The 22,989-nt window shown below is 52.9% G+C and overlaps 6 protein-coding genes across 6 annotated transcripts; 5 read left to right on the top strand and 1 right to left on the bottom strand.

The window, feature by feature from the left end:
- Positions 1 to 2,330: 2,330 nt before the first annotated feature.
- On the top strand, positions 2,331 to 4,108 carry CPAR01_08433 (SMI1/KNR4 family protein; the record flags this gene model as incomplete). The annotated part of the gene is made up of 3 exons (XM_060492701.1): positions 2,331 to 2,341; positions 2,428 to 2,486; positions 2,553 to 4,108. The coding sequence occupies 3 exons, from the start codon at positions 2,331 to 2,333 to the stop codon at positions 4,106 to 4,108; spliced, it is 1,626 nt and encodes a 541-aa protein (XP_060349071.1).
- Positions 4,109 to 5,275: 1,167 nt separating this feature from the next.
- CPAR01_08432 (uncharacterized protein) lies at positions 5,276 to 5,545 on the top strand (the record flags this gene model as incomplete). Its single annotated transcript, XM_060492700.1, has 1 exon — positions 5,276 to 5,545. A coding segment is annotated over one exon (270 nt), but the record flags the coding sequence as incomplete, so codon positions are not given.
- Positions 5,546 to 5,605: 60 nt separating this feature from the next.
- CPAR01_08431 (uncharacterized protein) lies at positions 5,606 to 6,297 on the top strand (the record flags this gene model as incomplete). The annotated part of the gene is made up of 2 exons (XM_060492699.1): positions 5,606 to 5,698; positions 5,875 to 6,297. 2 exons carry the CDS (start codon positions 5,606 to 5,608, stop codon positions 6,295 to 6,297), a joined length of 516 nt encoding a protein of 171 aa, XP_060349069.1.
- Positions 6,298 to 12,806: 6,509 nt separating this feature from the next.
- On the bottom strand, positions 12,807 to 13,157 carry CPAR01_08430 (uncharacterized protein; the record flags this gene model as incomplete). Its single annotated transcript, XM_060492698.1, has 1 exon — positions 12,807 to 13,157. The coding sequence occupies one exon, from the start codon at positions 13,155 to 13,157 to the stop codon at positions 12,807 to 12,809; it is 351 nt and encodes a 116-aa protein (XP_060349068.1).
- Positions 13,158 to 13,552: 395 nt separating this feature from the next.
- CPAR01_08429 (uncharacterized protein) lies at positions 13,553 to 14,685 on the top strand (the record flags this gene model as incomplete). Its single annotated transcript, XM_060492697.1, has 4 exons — positions 13,553 to 14,013; positions 14,166 to 14,359; positions 14,451 to 14,520; positions 14,577 to 14,685. The coding sequence occupies 4 exons, from the start codon at positions 13,553 to 13,555 to the stop codon at positions 14,683 to 14,685; spliced, it is 834 nt and encodes a 277-aa protein (XP_060349067.1).
- Positions 14,686 to 17,248: 2,563 nt separating this feature from the next.
- Positions 17,249 to 18,072, top strand: CPAR01_08428 (uncharacterized protein; the record flags this gene model as incomplete). The annotated part of the gene is made up of 2 exons (XM_060492696.1): positions 17,249 to 17,630; positions 17,978 to 18,072. 2 exons carry the CDS (start codon positions 17,249 to 17,251, stop codon positions 18,070 to 18,072), a joined length of 477 nt encoding a protein of 158 aa, XP_060349066.1.
- Between the last annotated feature and the right edge of the window lie 4,917 nt (positions 18,073 to 22,989).

The raw sequence follows: 22,989 nt of genomic DNA, 5'->3' as shown, positions 1-22,989 counted from the left end.
TTTAGCGGGCGGGCATTCCACACTTGCGAGACCTGGCCATCCATCCCTGTCTCCTATCTTTTCGTCCGTGGGCCGCGGCAGTTCTGCCCGCATGTCCTCTGCCGTACAAGACAACGCGAACAGGTACTTACAAAAAGGTATGTACCTTACCTTGCACACGAAATAGTCGCCTGCAAGAGATGGTAAATTTGGGGAGGGGATCCAATCCAAGCCATCCTACACACCCATCCCTTCATCAATCATCAATGTAGGTTGCCCTTTCGCCCCTTCCTAACACCGCCCCGAATTACGAGTACGGTGTATACTCCGTACGGTACCTTACAGTACTGCGGGTTTCTCGTAGGCAAAGATCTATCCAAAAGACCCGGAAATCGTCTGCCAATTGATTGCGAATCGTGGCAGGGGCGGCACCAACTTGACGCGCGAATCTCCGGGTCCCCTTCTGCCAATTTACCAGATTGCCAGATTGCTGAGCTTTGAATGAAGTCTTTCGAAGCCTGGCGCCAGTCCTACGACGTCAAACGCCGTCCCATCCATCCCCCTCTTCCATCCCAATGTGCCAATCCTACCCTGATTTTGCCATCGCCATCCCGCTGTTACAGTGACTTGACTGAGGCTGGGTTACCCAGTTTGTCAGTGCGCATTTGACCACCAAGCAACTTGCCCTGTATTCACTGTACCACTTGTAGTAGTGTGATGGGAGTCGAATAGCGTGGATGTACCTCTATCTGTGATTGTACACAGCATTGAGTGGAGGTCGTAGTTGCAGTGCTCCTGAAGATCAAAGATAATTAGCATCTACACTATGTTTGCCATTAATGCCAACTTCTTCTCTCTGTCCTGACATGAGCCGTGCTTTTCTGATTCTCCCCTTCTCATCTTCATCTTCATCTCCATCAATTACTTACTTCCCACAGTCGTTGCCTACATTATCGTTGCACACACTCTCGCATCCAGAGCGTTCGTTATCACACAGGAAACATCCTCACCGACCTGACCGACACTCGCTCGCTCGCTTTCGCGTCGCAATTCGTTACTAGTGTCCTCTCTCGTTCCCTCTCACCTTGGCTTCACCTCGTCGCAAACTCCGCAGAAGCAGCAGACCTACCTACCTTATTGTGCCAAGGTACCTTACTGGAGTAACCTCGCCGTTCAGGGTCGCCGCGGCACTGCTTGCTTTTTCTCCCTCTGCTTTTTTAGTCTTTTGGTTTTGCTCGAGCAAGGAAGGCACCGGTTCATTTTGTCTAATGAGAAAGGAGAGACCAGGGGTCCCCCTTCTCTCCTAAACCGTTCTGAAGGTCCCACTTTCACTCGAACCCCCCGTGCCTGTCCGCCCCCTCCTTCCCTCCCTCTCTCATCCCCAAGCCACTCCCAGAAGCCCACCACATCCACCACCATCTCGTTCTTACTACCACGAATACCCAGGTATCCTCGCTTTTTCCTGAGGTATCGACCAAGACTGACTAGGGAGGAAACACTGACACTGGGGCTCCTTCCTTCCCCTAAAGTGCCACAAACCACGCCGGGCGCCATCCACCAAACTGACCAGACGAAGCCTCAACGTCTCCAAATTTAACCCTGTCCACCTACCTTACCTGCCTGTCCAGTCCCGCTATCAGAGGTGCTCTTTTTCTTTCCTGGCCCTTAGTCCCTGAGGTAGCGAGAGAGAAAGATATCAAGGCACAGCTACCTATCGTTACCGCACTATTTTACCTGCCTCCACTTATTCTCCTGCGTCGCACTGAGAGCTGCAGCACACCTCACTCTCGCCTCCCGTCCTTCACTGCACTAACATCTGCACCCGCCTGGCACACTCGAGGACCGCGACGGGTTTACTACGCCATCGTCCCCAACTCTAAAAATTCCACGCCCCGTCAGACATAAACACGGGCACCTCACAATCCAACCCTCGCGGCCCGCCCCTGACCTGACCGCGCTGCCTCCGACCTCGAAGCCTCTTTTTCCCTCCAACAACCCAATTCACCACTCAGACCGCATACTTTCGCTGGTTGTGAATTCCAACACTCCTTCACACTTTCAACCTCATTGCGAGTCGACAATACCTCAACGGTGGTGGGAAAAAAACACAGCATCCTAAATTAAGGAGACTCCCACCCAGCACCTGCTGTCATCTGTCTTTGACGATTCGGCCGTTACCCCTAACCTCAACGCCAACGACCAAAGGGGTAAATCGACTTCTTCAACACCCCCAACTTTCGCTGCCGTTTCCTTACTTTTCCACAACCGCAACCGGTCGATCGCGTCTCTTTTTCCAACCCCGGAACAGGATTATTGTCTTGTCAAATCGGCCGAGGGCCCTATCGCCAATCATGGCGAACACGTACGTTGGCATCCATTCTTTCAACCGTTCAGTCCCCTTTTCTTGGGACGCCTAAGAGGACCGAGACATTGACTTTGCCATGACAGGTTCGGCTTCGGTGCGGCTATGCGCTCTCTCTGGCACGACCTGACCAGCTACGACCGACGTACGTTTTCCCCTCCCGAATGACCTCTGCAACGCCTACCTCTGTCACAAAACTAACTTACCTTAGACTCTACGATTGACTCTCCTCACCGAACCGGTCGCCACGTTCCTCTGAATCGCCAGAGCGGCATCCTTACTTCCGTCGCGACAGCCTCCGAATCCCGCGCCGATGTATCCTCTCCCTTCGCCGACGATTATAACAGATTCTCGCGCGAGAACAGCTACCAGGGCGGTGGCATGCCCTACACACCAACTAGCCCCAACCCTTCTGCGCCTTATTCCCCAGGTCTGAGATCTCAATCTGCTCGCCGCGAAAGCCAGCACGATGGCTTTGAGCTACAGAGCCCCGGAGACGTCCCCATGCAGTCTTTCCAGGACGGCTCACCTCCTCCCCCTCCCGTTTCCCACTCGTGGAAGAAGATTGACGCTTGGGCTGAAGAGCACTACCCTGAGCTGTGGGACCAGCTCTGCGAGGGATGTACTGATAACGATCTCAACGAACTGGAGCATCAACTCGACTGCTCCTTGCCCCTTGACGTGAGAGAGTCACTGATGGTTCACGACGGCCAGGAGCGCCTGGGAATGCCTACTGGTATCATCTTCGGCTCCATGTTGCTTGATTGCGAAGAGATTGTTCAGGAATGGGACCAGTGGCGCAAAGTCAACCAGGAATTCCTCTCCGAAGCGGCTTACCAAAGACCTGCCGCTCTCCCCAAGGCCCTCGGCAGCAGCAACCAGGCATCGTCTTCCAGAGAACCCGCATCTCCTGCGGCCGCAAACAATGGCTCTTGGCGTCAGGACCTCATTGCTCGCCAGGATTGCGTGCCTCCCAACGCAGTGCAGCGATCGTATGCCCACCCAGCCTGGATCCCCTTGGTGCGCGATTGGGGTGGAAACAACCTGGCTGTCGACCTCGCTCCCGGTCCCAGCGGCAAATGGGGGCAGATTGTTCTCTTTGGTCGCGACTACGATACCAAGTATGTCATTGCCCGCTCCTGGGCTCACTTCCTCGCCATGGTCGCGGACGACCTCTCGTCTGGCAAGTGGTTTGTGGATGAGGAGACCAACGAGCTCAAGTTGCGGGAGTTTAAGGAGACACGTGTTGAGCCTCCCTACTTTGGCATTCTTCGATGGCGAATGGATCAGAAGTACGGCCGAAGAGCTGCGAAGCGCAGATCGGTTGCACCTACTAACAGAGCCGGATCTCCCGCTGGATCTGGCGCCAACTCTCCGTACACGAGCGCGAGCCCGACATCAGCCGAGCCTAATGGCGAACAACGAGGAAGATCAATGCAACGACTGGGAGGCACTTCTCCGATTGCCAGCCCCATTCGCCCTGGTTATGGCAAGTCCAGCCCCCTGGCACGAGTGGCCGAGGAAACCCCTCTGCCGGAGCTGCAGACAAACGGCCTCAAGCCAACGAAGCTTGTCGAAGTCGAAACTCCCCGGCCGAGCGAAGAGACCCCCAAGGGCTCCCGCGTGTCGCTACTTTCGCACGTCGAGACTGCGGAGGGCGAAGGAAAGGAGAACGCAAACCCCGCTGGCAAGATGAATGGCACCGCCAAAGCCAACGGCAAGCAACCTGAGGTATCGGAGGAGCCGATGAAGGAGATCGAGATATAGAAGGTGTGCAAAACTGGATACGACAGAACGACGATACGGTTTCCCCTATTCTCGGGGTCTTGTTACGCGACAAGGCCCGTCATACAGCAAAACATCGGCGTTTGAGGCGTCCGTGACTCTAATCATTATGAGAGGACGTCCGCAGGGGGTCATACAACATTGAAGACTTTTTTTTTCGAGCATCAGGGAACACGGCGGCTGGGCTTATTTCCAAGTCTATTTTCTTCTTCATCTTTTCTTCCTTTTTGGGCTCTCTCTGGAAAGGGCCGGGACCGGAATACGTCGGGTGGGCCTCTGCCCATTCTGAGGTTTCTGCAGCCTATGGACATAGCTGCGCGGCATACGTACATTCGCACCAACCTGCCATATTCGGCCAATTTTCGTGGGCAGCCTTGCGGCTGTCTCGAGATGGGTGTTGCGGACCACGTCCTCCTAGATGAGGTAAATGGGACGATAATATCCCAAGCTGGAATTGGTAGGCGTGCCGGTAATTGTTAGTGTACTATTAGGACCTTTTGTCTACTTCTTTTTATCTCGAGCGCTCCGAGGCAAGGGCGTAGGATTAGTCCTCAATACAGGTTGGCTGTGACGGCCTTGGCCAAATCGTATTCTGTTTCTCGTGTCAATATGAATTAGATAGGCTTTGCGCCTACGTGCATGTATTTGGCGTGCAGCGGCATGCGCCCCTCAATTCCTCGTGTTCCGTGCTACTGGGACCGATTCGTGTTTGCGGGGTGTTAACGGGGGTCAACCTGAGCCCGGAGCATGGCGATGAACCGCTCCGCTTCGATCGGATCTACGAGGAAGGGTCCACGCCGTGTCTCGAGCAATGGAATGTCGTTCATGAGCACGGGTGCAGGCAGAGTCATGTACGAAGCAGGGGACTTGGAGGTGTAAGCTATGAGTTGACTTGCTGATGGCGTCGCAACAGCACATATTTACCAAGGTAGTCTATACATATGAGAGAGACTAGGTTCTTTTCCTCGGTTTCGATCATACTTTTGAAATGAGCGTTTTTCTGTATTGTCTCGTTCCCCTTAGCTCCCTAAGATATACAGAGTCAAGATGCACGAGTACCTTTGCGATGTAAAGATCATGTGACATGTCAAGGGTCACGTGTGAACGGCAAAGCTCCGGGACAAGGATGAGGTAGTGGGACTGTGACGCCTCAGCTGTGCCGGATCAACGTCAAGGCGACCAACATCCGGAGCCCGTGCCTTCGTCACCCAAGCCCAGCCTTACACCGAAGCAGACGACAGCAGACGACGAACAACGCACGCGCGGCTCAATCATCCCCCCCGGCGATATACCGACGACACTTTTCTTCTCCTCCAAGAGCATCGACTGCTCGAGAACACTCCCGACGAAACACGCCCAGATCCCCGCCCGCCCGATCCATCTACAACGATTCGCAGACTGGGAGCTATCTTCAGCTAATCGCTTCCGAAACCAACTACACCTCATAACCCAATCCATCCCATCACCACATTCGCAACTATGGAGGAAGAGCGCCTCTGGAAGTTCAGCAAGCCGGAATGGCTCAACAGCGCTTGGGCTCGTAACTTTGGCGTCTACGGCGCCGGAGCTCTGGTAAGCTTGTTCCCTCTTCTCTCGCCTGATGGTCACCCGCCAGTGTCGTAGGATAGATAGCACGCGAAGGAACATCAGCTGGTTTCCTCTTCCTTTCAAAACCTTCCCCAAAAACCAAAAATCATGAGAAGAACAGAAGATTCAAAAACCCTGCTAACCGTCGTCAACCCCCCCAGTTCTCCGTCGCCTTCTACGTCATGCTCGACTCCGCCGTCTGGTCAAAGTCAGCCCGCAACGGCTCCGACACCCACGTCACCTTTGTCGACTGGCTGCCCCTCATCTTCTCCTCGCTCGGCATGCTCATCATCAACTCGGTCGAGAAGGCGCGTTTGTCGGCCGACAGCTTCTCGTACAGCGGCAACGGCGTCGCGTGGAAGGCCCGCGTCGTGCTGTTCCTCGGCTTCGCCGCGCTGGCCGGGGGTATGGCGGGCGGCGTGACGGTCTTTGTGCTCAAGTTTGTCGTGCAGGATGTCGCCATGCCGGCGCTGGGCATGGGCATCGAGAACGTTGTCGCAAATGCGCTCGTGGGCTTGAGCAGTGTCGTGCTTTGGATCAGCCAGAATATGGAGGATGAGTATAGCTACAACCTTGCTCTGTAAATAGGGGAAAAGGGTGCTTTATAGGTGGCCAGTGACGCGGGGGCTGGCTGGTCTTCGTGGAAGAGTCGTTCCTGAGGCTATGGCATGGACCTATGGTATGGACGAACCGGGTTGGTTCATCCAGAATGGCTGAAGATTGTATGAATCGGGTGATTCGGATCGCAGGTGTATAATTATAGCACTGAGGATTCTGTGGCGCATGGGTTTGACATTGGCGGCATGGCTATAGTCTACTTTATTCCCTTTATTTGAGCCTTCTTTTCGCAAACTCTTCGGTCTCTGTCCATTTCCGCGTCCTGAAAAGTCCAATTGTCACCACTGACTTCGGGCTTACCGGTTTGTCTGCTTAACACAGGGATGCTAGGGCTGCAAATGAGAGCAAAGATTCGAGGAATCCTGGTAGCTTCTTTGGTTTCAGCGTGGAGAGAGGATAGTACATGGAATAATCTCTCCTAGAGCTGGAAGTCACAGTAAAAGTTGGCGATAAGTAGACAGAGAAGATTCTCGTTCCTTGACAAAGAATATTGACACGAACTCATCCTCATTCTTGAGCACGAGGACCAGAGGTTGTCGCGTATCCATGACCATGAGTGCAAAGCAGGCAGGCAGGTGCTGGCTAGCCCTACATCAAATTTACATACAGTACGTACCAGACCTTCATCCGATGAACACCCAAGGAAAGGAGCTTATAAAACCCCTCTCATTTCTGTCACCAGCCAGCAGGCGCCCGTCTAGGTCGGCGGGTCAGGTCAAACTGGCTGGGTGGTGGAATGGTTTAAGGTCGACGATTAAAATCGCCAACCAGCCTACTCGACGACAGGCTTAGCGTATACGAGTACCCGAGTTCGAATCCCAGCATGAGCGCCCCAGAAAAGTTCCCAGCATGAGCACCAAGAGATGTAGCCACGCCGGTGGTGAACTCTTCTTTTGTTCTTAGGTGAGTGCTTTCGTCTTGCGTCATGGCGTCATAGGAGATAGTATTTTGACCCGGATACTTTGATTGTATTACGCCAATGACTCCGAGGGGTTTGTTACTTGACTTATATATTAGTCTTGCATTGGGCGTGTGCACTAAAGGGCTGCTTTCTGGCAAGGAAGACGTCTATACCGTCGATGGATCGCGGCGGTCGTACTGGTGGTCATCAAGGAACTGTTTCCTTAGGTGAAATACACCCTGTCCTAAATTTTTATTCATTCCAAGTAAGCCCCTTGCATCTTTACTGACGAGTTCAATAGTTCGGGTGTTGTAAGTGGCTTCAAGTCGTGAAAGTCTCGAAACCAAGGCACCACTTCGATCCCGATTCGTTTCCTCCACGTACCACAACAACGGCCTTCTCGTAGTTTTCCTTCACTGGTGTTTACTATACGTGGGTCAGTTAGGTATATCATGGCAACATTCACTGGAGTATCTGTTATGGTGCAAGAAGCTTCTGCGGAAGAGGCTATGGTATACTAAACATCGCTATGCTATTCGTATGCGTGAGCCGCCTCTCGTATACAACTACACGAATCTACAATAGCGTACATTGCGTTGCTAAATTTCTTGGACATGTGCCTTCATCAATTAGACAAGTACAAAAGTCGAGAAAAGTTATGTTGAGTTATATCCATCTAAAACATTTATAAGCAAGGGAGCTGCCTGGTCCCCCTTTCTCTAATGCTATACACACTTTTGTCTTAACTACCTCCTACTATTATAGGACAGATGCTAATGTAGTATCAAATATTATTTACTACGGCTTCAGGCGGCTCGGCATTGAATTCTGGGGAGATATTTTGTGGCGCAATAATTATACAAAGAGAGGCTGTAGGTGCTCTCGCTATACAACTCCACAGACTCCCCAAGTGAGTCTCCATCGTCAGGGTAGCAAAATCAGAGAGTTCAGTCCTTCTCGGTCATACGGGAACGGGTTCCACGTGTTTACGTCGATCACATTGTGATCAAGAGGACCGCCTCTTTAGATATCAACACACTACCACTGTTCTCTCGATTATTCCATAAGTGAATCCAATATGGAATATAATTCAGATCGTTCCTAGCGAAGGGGGGCGGGGGGCGACTGACGCAATTACTAGATAGTCTCTATCATTGATTAAACGTCATGAGTTCACCGCTTCCAGAACGTGGGCCGTTGCTGGCGCAGTAAATAAAAGGTGCTGCCCACGGGTTGGACCTTCCATTCTGAAAACCCAGTCATCCTGGTGGTAAAAGGGAACCAGTGATAGACTTAATCATACCTCTTTAAGTACTTTCCTGTAGTGACCGAAAGCTAAAGAAGCCTGCAGAGCTCGGGGCCTACTATGTTTACCGAGCAGTTGACAATATGGCTCATGAAAAGACCTCCCATTGTTCTCCTCTAGAGGCGTTCGCTCAATATATAAATGCCCGCCACGTAAACAGTCTCATCACGAAGGGATCACCACGCAATGATAACATCGTGCTCCGCGAATCACAAACTCGCAGTTTGGACATATGTCGATGTCCGGCGTAGGTCCGCCTCGCCTTTTATGCTTGAGAATTAGTAACTATCAGAAGATAAAGCCTAGATCCGGGTCATATCAGGACCAGCTTGAACCATCACGAACGACCATCTTGTTCTATAGATCCCCTTGTGAACAATCAACGACTAGAACTATACGATGCTGAGCGGTTTAGGTGAAATTGAGCCTATGCCACGACTGATACATTGCTTCGCCTCTCGCTATACGTAGCCACTGACCCCGAGGCCGAGATCTGCCCAGAGGTCGTCTTCTGACAACTGAGCACGACAGTGCCGATACTACATCCAGATTTGCAAACGCGGCCTATATATATATATACATATACATATTAGATCGTGCAAGAGGTCACGGAAGGGAGTCACAGCTTCGACAACGGCCCGCCAGACAAGAACCGACTCTCGAAGTCGAAGCCTGGAAGACCAAGTGGATTGATACATGCCTTTGGCTTCAGTTGCGCCGACGAGCTGTTTTCACTGACTAGAACGGGTTGGAATCAGAATGGAACATACCACGGGGAACGAACCAGCAATCAGCTGTTGTTCGCAATTGCTCCCATAAACCAAATAGGAATGATTAGTGACAAGTTGTTCGAACATGACAAGCCGACAAAAAGCTTGTTAAGATGAGCGGGGGATACCGCGATCTACGAATGGTGGAGAGGATAGTGTCCAGTATAAAGGTATGTCTGAACTCTATCTCGCCCGTCGCCTTATTGTACTCAATAAACATATGTATCGTAAACTCGAGGCGGCAAAGGTGGACAAAGCTGGTACGTCATCCGTAAGAGATCATATAGTTCTTTGTAATAGTATCATGCTTTGTCTCTCCCATCGTGAAGGATCTACGTAGGGCTACATATATGCATCATGGTCTAACTCAGGGTGTGGCTCATACTAATCGCCACCAGAGATTAGGGACTACACTCAAGGCAAACCCACAAAACATGAAAGACATATCGTTCCGAAATCCTCACCTTCCCTTTACGGAAGGTTCCAGGTAGAAAAGGGTTTACAGCATCGAGTGTCAACGCATGACATCTCGATGACCAGGGGGGATTCCAACAAACCGGAAAGCACCTCACAGCTCCCCGACGCTTACACGGAAGACGGACAGCGCAAACCCGGGAGTGAAGCGTATTTACTTACTCCACAACACTTCCCTCGTGAGTCGTAAGCCGCAGCGTGTAAACGACACTCGGAGGCCCTGAAATGGGCACCACCGCAGGGTCTTATCAAAAAACCTACCCATAAAGCCCCAGACCCCTCCGCGGGCCGGCCCGAAACAAGAAGGTGAACCGTCGACGAGGAAAACCTCCGACGACTCCCGGCCAGGGACGGGTTGGGGCAAGACTCTGCCGGGCCGAATCAGTGTCCCTGGGCCCCCCCACGCCCACCTCAGACCCCTGGATCCCGCTTGAGTGAAGAGAGTCGAGCACGTTTGGGGGCGTCCGTCTTCTCTTGGCAAGTCAACGAGACATTGATCTATATCCCAATCGGCATATACGACGTAGACGGATTTGTAGAATCCTAGCAATGTAGCAAAGCGTGAAAAAGAAATCTGCGACTTTCTGTGAGTAGAAAGAGGGCCACTCGCTTCAACACTCTAGCCAGACACTTGTCTTGGAAACACCGCAAATCAAAAACCCCGTACCTGCGCCGTGGCACACCTTTGGTCGGGTGGCTGTTGTCTCGTTCAGGAGAATCGAAAAATTCGGTCAAACAATCAGGCGGTGAAGAAAGAGTGAAGAAGAAATTTTTGTTGGGAAGCCGGAGAAAAGGAAAAGAAAAAATAGTTTCTTCGACAGTCTCATCTCACCGCGCCACAACCCTCTCGAGAACCCGTCGGTGAGAGACCGGTCAACGTTTGCGCACCGACAGAAATTTTTCCTGGCGTTCAGACATGCAGGCGTTGAAACATGTTGCGCTGTCAAAATTGGTGTCATTCGCGCTCCCGGGCCTGCAGAACCTATCCGTCATCGGCGGATGAAAGAGAGATAGAGAGGGAGACCAAAAAAAAACAAAAAAAAAAAAAACAAAGAGGCTGCTTTGAACTCGGGATCCGCCTCCTGCCGATCCTGTTGGGCGGGAGATGCGCCCTTAGACCGGCGGCGTGCGTAAGAAGGCTTGCCGTGAGGTGCCACGACAAGACGCGGCTCGGAGGCGGCGATGGGGGCGACAGGAGAGTCCTCAAAGCACGTGGAACGATCTCATTCAGTCCAGGGAGCCGCCGGCTGACTTCTCTGTCTCCCAAACCAGCGATATGGGCTGGTCTTTGCTCCTCATATCGCAACAACAAGCATGGCGCGCCTGACGACGCTCGCATCAGAGGTCTCACCGTTGTTTGGCAGAGAAACAACCGGCCATAAATCTAGAACGAAGACCTGGTCGTCGTGCGACAACCGAGAATAATTGAGGCCGTTGGGAGAAAAGAGCTGAAGATTTCACATCGAGTGAAACAGGATGCCATCAGTACGAGTCACTGGCACCATCTGGACGGGGCGCTACAGCTGCTTTCCGGAAAGGCTGACGGTGTCCTGCAGCGAGGCGTCCGAGGCAACTCGATGATGCAGGTGAATGAAACATCTCTGTGGTTGTGACACAAAGCTCTGCAGCACAACATCTCTGAACACCAGAGCAGACCAACCATGCCGCCATCATCCATGTAGCGTGCCGTTGCAAGGTTGAGGTTGGAGGGTGGTGATACGGGTTTAGCTCAGCATGCAGGTCGCTCGAAAGAGGTGAGGCACAGCAACTCGCAGGCACCCATTGAAGATGGATTGCTTCAGGTGTTCCCCAAGCAGACCGGTAGCTGATCTTGCGGTGGCGGGCTGGCTGGCTGTGACCCATGGCCGGACTGGCGATCTCTCCGAGAATCTGTCACGAACAAAACCAGGTTGGTTTCTGCAAGATGCTTCGTCAGGGACAAGATCATCGACGTGTCGTACGATGCGAGCCAATGCCGGGTCTCGTGCGTGTAATACGCAAGCCCATGTCAACGATGATGGCAATCCGAGATGAGAGAGGGAGGCGCCTTGGAATCGCCGTCAGATGATGAGCCATTGGAGGTTGCTGGATTGCTACAATGTCGAGTTGGTGTGTACACCCTCAACATCTTGGCCGCCATCTGTTGTGATAAAATTTTCAATAGTTAGTGAATATGCACGTACCTGGCTGAAGACCATGGACCTAATACGGCAAGGCAAACTTACAGATGCCCATGCAAATCTGACCGAAGCGGGATTTAGGACGGGCGTCTGGTTGGCGATCTTGCCGAGCAAAGACACTGCCCGGCAAATGCTGCAGACGACTTGCTCTTCTTCTGTAAAGACCAAAGGTTATCAAAGTGACCGTCGCATCGCAGGGCCCACTCAGCAATACGTTCTGCCTCGTGCACAATTACAGAAGAGTTACATTTGACGCATGCTGTCAGAATAGCACCGTTCCGTCTGATACGCGTTCGCACACCTTACTAGCGGCGGTCGGTGAGAAAGCAGCAGCCGCCGAATGATCCGGGCTTTGTGCATGGAGTACACACACCGAAATAGCTCGGTGGCTGTCGGAGATACGTCAAGGGATCTCAAGACCTTAGTCCAGCCACAAGTTTGTTAGAACTTGCAGCTCGCCATTATTGGTAGCATGCGAGCCCAAGGTGTATTGAAACAGTCCAAGACTCGAAACTTGCCGACCTTTGAGCCGCTGTTTTGCTGCTTTGAACTTGTTTGGCACCGACAGCCCCAAGAATTAAAAGACGTTCGCCTCAAAGCGAGTGACCCAGAGCTGAGCTGCATACTGAATGTCTCAATCTAGAGATTACCGGTATGATGGTATCTCGAATCAAGGTCAATCTTTCCATGTCACATGTTGTCGACAGCAAAGTTATCGGACCTTTGCGTGTAATGTTTGTAATGGCAGATCATTTGGCAGCATTTGTAGCCCATCCATTGGCACGGGCAGCCCTGGTAACTAGCCGGCCGCTCGAGATGGGTCTCTGATGCTTCCCCGGGGCCCTCACCGATGAGAATTCGGGCCAGAATTTGTGGGTAAGAAGTCGAAAAGACCAGGCATGATTCGACTGTTCGGCACACCAAGCGGTCTCAACTCCAGCGATTTCCCTTGCGGCTGCAGGCGGCCGTTGCAACTTGGCATATCCATGGTTGAGGGAGAGGTCTGGTGACGATCCATCCAATGGTGAGAGCCGCAAAAATTGCTTTGACCAAGTTCATGTCTGTGCGGCAAGTAGCTAGCAATCCGGGTCTGTTGTTCTGCAGTTGGGTCGGGATGCACTGACATCTCTCCACTCGCAACCGAGAAAGGGTGTGACGAGAGGAAGCAGGAATAACATCGCCCACGGGACAACATGCCTTCTCTCTTGCAGTAGGCTGGCCTTTCTGTGGCGCAAGATTGTCCTTTGGAGTGTTTGAGGACCCACCATCTATCGACCGTGTGACGGTAAAAGTACGTTGCGCGGTTGCTTCGGTCGTGGGATTTCGCAGTACCGGGCCAGGCCGGAGATAGCAAGCGTTGACCTGAAGCCTGTTGAGTTGCAATGCCTGGAACTCTGTAGTATCGACGTGCTTCACTTTTGTCATATATCTTTTCTTTCTCCAACGGGTAATTTGGAAGGGTTTCATCGGGAATTGTGAGTTTTACGGCAGAATGCCACGTTGGAGTTCAGCCACGCGAACGACGAGCGGCTTTCATGGACCGCTTGCCGTCCGTTGAGTGCGCCATCCCATGAGCAACGTCTTCAACCCATGCCCCTGTGCCCTTCCCGATGGAGGCTAAGTAGGTTGGCGGCGGGATGGTTGGAATGCTATGGCCAGGAGGTCTGGAAGCCATGCGGCTGCCGCGAAAGGGATGCGGTGACGAGATGTAGTGCATTACCGCTCGGCTCAGGAATTCAGAGGAGCCCCTGGCAGGCCAGTCAACGGATGCGTGGCAGGGGGCCGACATGGGAACTCGCACACGTCTTAGTCCAACGACAAGCTCTGTCTGTGCATCTCAACCAACAGGAATGGAACTCCTTCTCCCCCAAAGATGGCCTGCAGGACATTAAATGCAAGTCAAACAAGTCCGTGACCCGGAGCGCGCCTCTCTACTGCCGTATATTGAAGCTGTGTACTTCCAGAGACGCAGACGCAGACGCGGACGCAGTAGGCAATCCAAATCTCGAGGCTCACGTGGCCGGAAGAGGGTATCGGATCGGACGTATAAGGTAAGTGGGCAACCCAACGCAAAGGTCGAGTCGGCGTCGGTGGCGGACCAGCCATGGTAGCCGAACGATGATCAGCCAGTCGCAGAGAACCCGAATGTGACTTTGAGGGTGACGACGGGAGCTCGTGGTTGCCAGTTAATAACGCACCGTAGGGGCGGATTCTTTCGACGAAGGCGGGCAACAATATTGGCCAGATCGGCCGACCAATCCGGGCAGCGACGACACGGCTGCAGGGACAAGCCAGCGCCCACGGCGACTGAGAAGGGGGGTATTAGTCAGGCCAGCCCACAGCTATTCAATATGATGCTTCATGCCGTATGGAAGGCCAGGCCAGCGAAGAGACAAGGTACGTCGCGTTACCCGAGAGCAGTGTGCCAGGACTTGCTGGTATACTTGACTGGCGATGGCGAGGTATGTTGTAGAACTGACCTCGTCAGCCCAAAAAGCCTTCAGGGCGAGCGACATAGAGAGAAGACAGCGCAAAATTTTTGGCACATTGCGGCTTATGTGAGGCTAACCCCCCCCCCCCCGGTCCGCGCTTTTGTCAATCGTGTGGTCACTAGTCCGTATGCCCGCGTCGCCCGTTCCTTCGGAGGTTTCATTTCGGCAGAGACAGGGCACCGGGCTGCAGACTGGATGCCGGGACGGAAGAGGGTCACCGCTGGTGTGTGAGGTGTGCGTACGTGTGGTGGGTGGTGGACATTGCTGGATGGGAGGCTGCGCATTCGATGACGAAGAAAAACAGCTGGGCGCATGGTTGCTGTAGCAGATTTTGTCCGATTCTCAGGCCCTGTTTGGAGACGGTGCAGTGAGCCGATGGAGACTCGAGCAGGAGCTTCAGACACACGAACCCCTTGGTGAGGGAAGCTGACGATGTTGACAACCTGTGCTGGGTTGATTCAAAGTAAAGCTTCAATGGCTGAGGTGGTAACAAGAACCCAGATACCTTTGGCCGGCTTCTGGGTGGTGTGTGTAATTGTGAGAACTCAGAAGTCTCACAGTGAGTCGCTGCCCGCATGGGTGGGTTCACAATGTCTAGGTAGTCTCCTTTTCCTGAATCCTGGGAAGCTGCGTGCGTGCCGGCCGGTTTAGATGTGTCCCCTGATTATTGAGGCTCCCCGTTGCGTGGTACGATACCGATACAGCTCCTGTTCGGCGGCCGTGGTTGCCAATAAAACCTGCCACGATCCACGGGGGAATGCCCCTTGCGGCTCGTCGTGTCGAGCTTGCCTCGCTAGAAACGCCGGACTGAATAATATGACCATTGACACCGGGGTGGGAGGGGAATACCCAGCAAAGAGGAGAGCACCTCAGGAGCAGGAGCAGGAGCATGAGCTGGGGCCAGATGCGCCTAGAGTGCCAGGCAAAGAATAAAGAAAAATGATCAGATGCTGCTGACCTCTGGTGGTCCAGGTGAACCTAAAATCCATCATTAGCGTCGCATGAGAAAGGTCATGAGACCTGTTTGTATCCAGAAAAAGACAGACCGAACCCTGGGGGGCTGCGCCGCAGAACGGGGTCTGCTAGAGAGGTACCATTGCTAACAGTTCCCACAGCCCACTGCGCTCTCCTCCTCTTTCCTCCACAAGGGACCAGCCAGCCCACTGCACCTGAGGTGAGGTGAGATGCAAGCCCGCAGTCCGCAGGTAAGGGTTCTCTCTTCGTACGGTGAGGTACGGAGTCGTGAGAGTGTCGTGAGAGTGTACGGACACGCTTACTCGTGACTCTCGAGCCGTGATGTGATTATTTCTTTCCAGAGTCAAGTCCCTTAAGTAAGTTCCATTCCTTCCTCATAAGTTTTGCATCCATAGGATGGAAGGTACCTAGGTACCGAATTTTGTTTTTGCGAGCCCCTCCTTTAGTCCTTCCCGCCGTTGAGCTCTGGCCCTGGGCTGCCATTGGATGATAGACAGTCCGCTGCTGGCGGCTGGCCTACCTACTTGTAACCTTACCCGTCATTCTAGCACTCCGTACCGAGTACCTAATTACGCAGGAAAGTGAAGCATGTCACATGCATCGAAAGCTTAGGTAATGGTCCATCGTCGAATCCTGCCTTACAGGTTACGGATACAGCATGGCAGCAACACGCGATTATATGGAGCACGTGGACAAGGGCCCTTGAGCCAAAGTGACGGCGTGACGAGAACACATCCCAGGCCCCTTGCTGGAGTCCCGGAAAGGCGCCAGCGAGTCGTAACCACCAAATCACAATTCCCAGGCACCCCAAGTTGCCTCCAAGTTACCAGAAAAGCAGGCCAGCCGACAAAAATAGACCCGCCGTTGCTTGCTGGATCCAGTATGTTGGTCAAGAGGCTCAAGAACCCATGCGCTTCCTGGCTGCATGATTCAACAAGCTTGCCTATCCAGCCAGTATCGAGTACGGGGTGCTCCTTTCTCGACTCTCCGTACCTTACTGCGTAGTACCTCACCTTACTACGGATACTTCGTACTGCGGACTGCCATTGTTATGCTGCCGCAAACTTTGGGCGCACGTTCTACCTCGTTGAAGCCCAAGCCCCAAACCAGGGCCGGGAGCTTGGACCGTGCGATGACGTAGGAGTCTTTCATCAACATGAGGCATTCGCAACTAGACCAGCTGTCATTACCTCAATTACTGCATCGCTGTGGGCATCGTCAGGAAATAACACATCCAACTATAATTGACCGCTTGGCATGATCGGATGTTAAAAAGAGTGACAGCGCATCTGCTCACCAAGATGGTTGTGGTGGCTTGCAGCCGTAGCGTACTAATGCCGATGTGCTCGCGACAATCAGATAGACGTTGGACGAAACTAAATCTGTGTTGGCTCGACTGCGGCAACCGCCAAGTAGTTGGACGAATGAAAGCCATGCCCATCCAAAGTCAATGGCTTTGATGGCCCCTTCTGGGTCTCGCACTGCGTACAAATCCAACCCTTGTCGATCCAGTGCGGCCATTTTGGCTGTCGTTGTCGTCCAACTTCATCGTCGACTTGTAGCTGACAACGTCGCTTGCAAGACCCTACCTAGCGGCTCTCACATCTCGATTCCGGCAAGGGAAGCCACAGAACCAGGAGGCAGATCCTACTACTGCGTATGCTGTCACGGCCCAAGGGTTGACGGACCCAGGCAATAGCAACCGGTTCGTGCGATGACTCCACTTGGTTGTTCACAAAGAGCATCCGCTCATGGGGATTGGTGTCATGCTGTGCCTCCATCAACTACTGTACTGTGCTTGGCCCGTCTTGCTAATGTAATGTTGCTGCGATACTTCGTAAACGACTTTGTGGTCCTGGAGAAACACCAACTTTACATTGGCGAGCTCCAGGCTCCACCCTCTCGGCCCCTCCTCAATGAGACGCGAGCCACAACCACGACTCCTGCTGGGCTCATTGCCCCGCACTTGGCCGTTTCCTCCACACATGGGAACGTCGTCATAGGACCTTTCGGCCAAGTCTCTTTGGCGGGGTTGGGCCCTAGAGGGGACAAGGCAATATCCAAGGAGGAGTGGGAGGATCCAGCAGCACAGGAACCCGGAGCCACAACAAATGAAGAGTCTCCGTGGACTCTGGAGAGAGAGAAAGTTCCAAAAGTCCATATCTGGGTTTCCCTGAGACTCTTTGCCTATCCCATGGACAGTGAGATGCGCAAAATCCCTCTGCTTTCCCCTTTTCTCTCACCCCTTCTCTGCTGTTGGCCGCCCGCAGCAGGGCACGCGCCAAGGCAAGCCGCAAGCCACGGAAGCTCTGACCATTGACTAGCACCAGCTTTATCCCTTCCCATCAATCCAGGCATCCCCTCCTCATCGTAGCTCGGCGAGGTTTAACCCAGTGACTGTATCCCTGCTCTTGCATGTCCAGACGGCCGAACAGACTGTCAGAGGCGACCAGAGCGTCCTGGACTCCATTCGAGTGCAGAACATATGCGGCGGGCGAATCCCAACATAAAAGAAAGCATGATGTGAAAACTCTTTGCCCACCCACAGCGCCGTCAGAACAGGGGACTCTGCAAATCCAGGCTATCCGCAGCATAGACTGGATTCCTGGACCTGGAATCGCTGGACACAATGCTGGCAACTAGCTACTGCCAAATTCGCCGTCAAGCTGCTTGAGATGTAGAGAAAACGCATTCTAAGGTGGTATGTAGATGAGTCTGCCATCCTGCAGGTAGAAAAACCTCCATCGGCGGTCGGATGTGGCGACTGTGAACGGCAAGGTTCTGCGGTTGTCTTGACGCTGTCTTGATCTTCCAAACTGGAAGCGTTGCTGTCACTTCGAGTCCAGCTGTGTCAAAGGTAACATGTCGTTTCCACGAATGGCTAACCCAGGGGAATATGTTGTTCTCTGCCTTGTTAAGAAATCTAGTTGATTCATAGTGAACATCGAATCTTCAAGCAACGAACGATCAAAACCTCTCGTGCGGCGTCTAGGAGGCGGGCAGGGCCATTGGGAGCGTGGCCGGCCACGGAAGAAATTGAAGTCAGGTTGGAAGAACCGTGCGAGTGCCTATTGGACCCTGCAGAATCGGGGCCGCTCAGCAGGTTGGTCTTGAGGCGCATTGGTAGCCGGCTACGCAAGATACTAAGGTAGTGCGTGCCTTAATCACATCGAGTTGTTGCGCGTCGTGTACTAGGATGATACACGTAGAAGACCCAGCAGGTCAGCTGGCCAAAGGTACCCGGCAGTACCCTAGCGAATGACAGCGGATTAGTGGACACGGCCCGTTTTGGTCCAAGGTACGGTAGCAAATGTGGGATGAGCAATCCTCGAGGGCCGGGAAGAGAGGGGTTTGTGGCACGTACATGATGGAAGCGTTATGGTCATGATGGAGGCTGAGAAGATGAAAGGGAGTTGACTGCTTCGGTATCTCAACGGTAGATATTGAGGAAGTATCCGTAAGGTAGGCAAGCAACCTAAGGCAACACGGCAAGATAGGCTCGATAGTACTTGGGGGAGGCAGGGGCAGTTGCTATCACCTCTCCTTACCTACCTTACAGACAGTCCGACGGTGTCTCAAAGAAACTACCGGCCTATTAGGTAAGGAAAGTCTCCGTACGTGTGAGTAGGCAAGTAAAATGCTCGTTGGGTTCTTCATCCTCCACCACTAGGGCTTGTCTGCAAAAGCCGCACCGAATGTTCCATTGGGATGTTGTGAATACTCTAAAGGTTGTGATGAATGTGTGGAAAAGATTCGTATCGTATTGATTCTTTTCTTTCGCTTTTCCTTGCAAATGGGAAGCCCAGTCCGAACCCAAGTTTCTCTTCAGGTAGGCACGCAGATGCATACTACCCCCATGTGCCTGCGTGCGTGCCTACCTTACCTTAAGTTACTTGCTGACCACGTCGGGTACAGAGTACTTGAAGGTATAAAATCAACTAAGGCAGAACGAGTGAACGGCCATGGTATTTACCGTGCCACCTACCTTACCATGACGGAAGACACATGTGTACTTGAGGTAGGTACTATGTTAGGTGGTAGGTACCTAGCTTCCATTGAGAAGAATAAGACAGAAGAGTACGTATTCAAATGTTCGTAGCTGGCTTGGAAGACCTGGACAGCTGGGAAACAGCACGGCAGGTACCTTACTGAGGCAAGCCCGGTTGACAGCTGGAGGAGCAGACAGGGAGGTACTGCGTACACATCCATTGGCTTTTTTGACTTCCGCTTGCCGAGTTTTAGCGCCTGCCTCCCCGTCTCAAAATGAGCACATGAGCAAGCCTGGTGCAGCGGGTCCTTGTCTGGAGACGACGAGGGGACGACAATGAAAGGCTAACCTGGAGCCATTCGAACTGCGTGTCCCGCCGGTGCTTGGTCCCCACCTCACCAGAGCTCTGGACTCAGCCTGGACTCTACATTAAGGTAGGCACTCTGTAACAAGGTAGACTCGATGGGTTTGTCAACGGAAGATAGACAACAGCACAGAAGAAAAAGACATCCATTTGATCTGCTCTCTACCCGTTGTGGGCGGGCAGATTTATCGACTTGAGTTGCTGATTCTGCCGTTAGTGTTTTGCTGCGTAGCGGCACTCTTCCTGGTCGATCAAGTCCCAGGGTTGGGTGCCAAACGTAAGGTACCTACCTACCTACTTTGAACTGTTTACGGATACTTGGGTACTTTCTCGCGGCTTTCCTGGGCGACTGCATGCTGTATCTTTGGACCAGAGCTCGTTCATTGCAGGCTGCTCATCACTTATTACCTGTTGTTGTCTGGCTCTGTTGTCTTTCAACATGCCTCGAGCAAAAGCAGCGTGTCGTGCGTAGATCATCTCAAGTTTGACTTGCGTCGAGACTCGACAAAACCATACTCATCTGGCTCTGCAACGCAACATCCCTCAATGCCAAAGTTTGGAAGCTCTTCAGTAATGAAGTGCTGCGGTTCTCTCCCGAACCGCACGCAACCTTGAGCTACTTTCCGGCACCTTGAGCACGGCCCCTCTCTGGATCCCGGGTGGTCTGCTCCTTCGAGAACCGTAGTGTACCCTCACGTTCTCGGCGACATGTCCTGGACTACATCACTTGCTTCGACTAATAATGTCGTTTCCATTGTGTATGGACAGTTGCATGGCATTCGATATCTTACTGTCTATTCGGGTCAACGTTCAATCTCGAGTGTGGTTCAGACGATCAAGCTGGGATCTCTTGTTGCCACTTCTGGGAGCCGCTTTCGATACTTTGTCTGTTGCTTTGTGGGATAGGCCCGACAACCTTGAGGAAGCAGTCTTGCGGGAGTCCATGGTGTTGACAAGCCTGAGAATACTCTAGTGACTTGCCTGTTTAACGTCGTTCGAACTGTCACCGTAGACACCAAATTGTGTTGAGCGTGTGCTCTGTTCAGTCATTAAATTGCGAGCAACTCAGGCACTAGGCAGTCACACTGAGAATGAGGGTATCGCGAAGAAGGCGGATGAAGAGAAGGAACGCCGGGAACCAGAGTCCGTGCAAGATCTATCATGAGGGGCGTCTAATTGAACATAACTTGATAGTGGGCCGAGGAGAATTGTCAAACGTGAAGTTGATGGCGATGTGGTATCCTGGCAGAGTCGTACTGAGGTAGCCGCGGCAAGTAGCAATGATAAGGTAAAAGGTACTGAGACATCTTGCCATGGATGGCGACGATAGCTTCAGTTCGTTTGCCTAGGTATGCATTTTCTGATGCATTTTTATTTTATTTTTATTTCATTGATATCCCCTCCCCCTCGTGCCGTACTGAGATGTACATACTTCAGCACCCCAAGGCTCAGGTAAGGTCAGTACCTAAGTAAGGTAGGTACCTAGGCCACCCCCCTTGTCCCAGTGACTGGACTTGGGACGCACTCCGTCATTCCTCGTCCAGCTGCGCGCGCTAGTCTGCCCTGCCGTGTGGTCCGCGAGGCCTCAAGCCCAAAAGGCAAAAGACCACAGAGCAAGACCAAGACGCACAATCCACCCCGGGCTGCGGGCTGCGGGCTGCTGCCCCTCTTTCGAAGTACCTCCCTACCTCTCCCCTGCCGTGCCAGGCGTGCCAGGCGTGCCTTCCCTCGTACCTCACGGATACCTTACCTTACCTTGCCTTGCCTACTTCAATCCACGTCTCCACCACCGACCACTCCTTCCCACCAACCAACCCACCTCGCGTTCCTCTAAACGGCGTGACAACATCCTCCTTCTCCCACCTCTTGGGTACCTAACCTGAACTTCACCAAACCTCTCACCCCCCGCGCATTGCTCTTCCTCTTCTCACCTTCAACTGGCATTTCGCCTCGACTTTCGTCGTCTCCAACATACAGATACCTCAACGCAAAGCTCCCCTCCATCAGCCACCAGCCATTACACCCATCTGTCCTCGAAACCACTTCGGTTCCAAATCTCACGATCCTTCTTCGCCGCCCGAGAAAACACTGTCTCCCGTCTGCCCACCCGCACCGCACCCGCACCCGCAGACCACCACCCACCCCAGCAAACCAAAGCTCCCCCAGGCAGTCATCGCCTCTGCTCCATTTCTTTCTCTTTCAACGCACCTTGCCTGTAGCCGCCGGCCGCAACTACTCTGAGAGCACCACGAGAGGAGAAAGGTTCATTCTACCATCTTTCTTGTCTTCCTACAATCCCGCCTTCGTCGACAATTTCCAGTCATTGTAGGTAATTCTTGCCTTTCTCCCTCTAGCTAGCCCTCCTCCATCCAATTCCTCCCACTTCGTGTCCCATGAGGCAGAAACAACACCATCATCACTATCCTTGAGCTTGCTTGATCCGCCTGCCCTGCCCCTCAGCGACGTATTGTGCCGTCATCACCACATTCCCCCTTCCCAGTCCACTTCCTCCTTCTTCACCACTCGCTTCCACAACGCTGGACCGCAACCCGCCGAATCTTTCCCTGTTTCCCGGCCCGTCATTAGCAGCTCACCTACACGCGAGAGAAGTGGTCTTTGCTGTGTGGTGGTGACCTTAGTTTCCGCCCAAGGTGTTTCTAGGTAAGGTAGCTGCTTCGCTCGCACTACCAGCCTGCACGTACCTGGCATTTTCCCCTCTGCCTGAGCGAAAAATCACCTCACTGCGTACTGCATGCATAGCGCAGCGCATATACACACAACACTGCCCACCCCCTCTTATCCTCTCTGTCTTGTCTGTCTTCCACGTCCTAAACCTGTCCTGTCCTGGCTTGCTCTGCCCTCCTCTTCCTCCGCTGGCTGCTACCTCACCTCTTCCAATACTTCCGCTTCTTCTGCTCCTCGCCTTGCCACCATTCGCCTTGCATCGTCGCCATCATTCATATTCCCCTGCCCTGCCATTTTCTCCCTCTCCCTGTCAAAATACCTCCCCACCCCGCACCCCTCGACCGTCCGTCCGTCATCCTCGCTCATCACTGCTCGTCGCACAACACGCTCCATACCCTGCTCCATCGTCAACCTATCAATCACCACCGACTTGTTCGAATCTTACACTGCCAGACGGGCTGCTAATCAACCAAATCATCAGCTCCCCGGAGATTGCTCAACGTCGACTTTGACACAAATCCAA

The sequence above is a fragment of the Colletotrichum paranaense genome (assembly GCF_030867605.1).
Source record: "Colletotrichum paranaense strain IMI 384185 chromosome Unknown Scaffold_6.1, whole genome shotgun sequence".
In the NCBI taxonomy this organism is placed as follows: Eukaryota; Fungi; Ascomycota; class Sordariomycetes; order Glomerellales; family Glomerellaceae; genus Colletotrichum; species Colletotrichum paranaense.
This window is presented reverse-complemented; position numbering and strand designations above follow the sequence as displayed.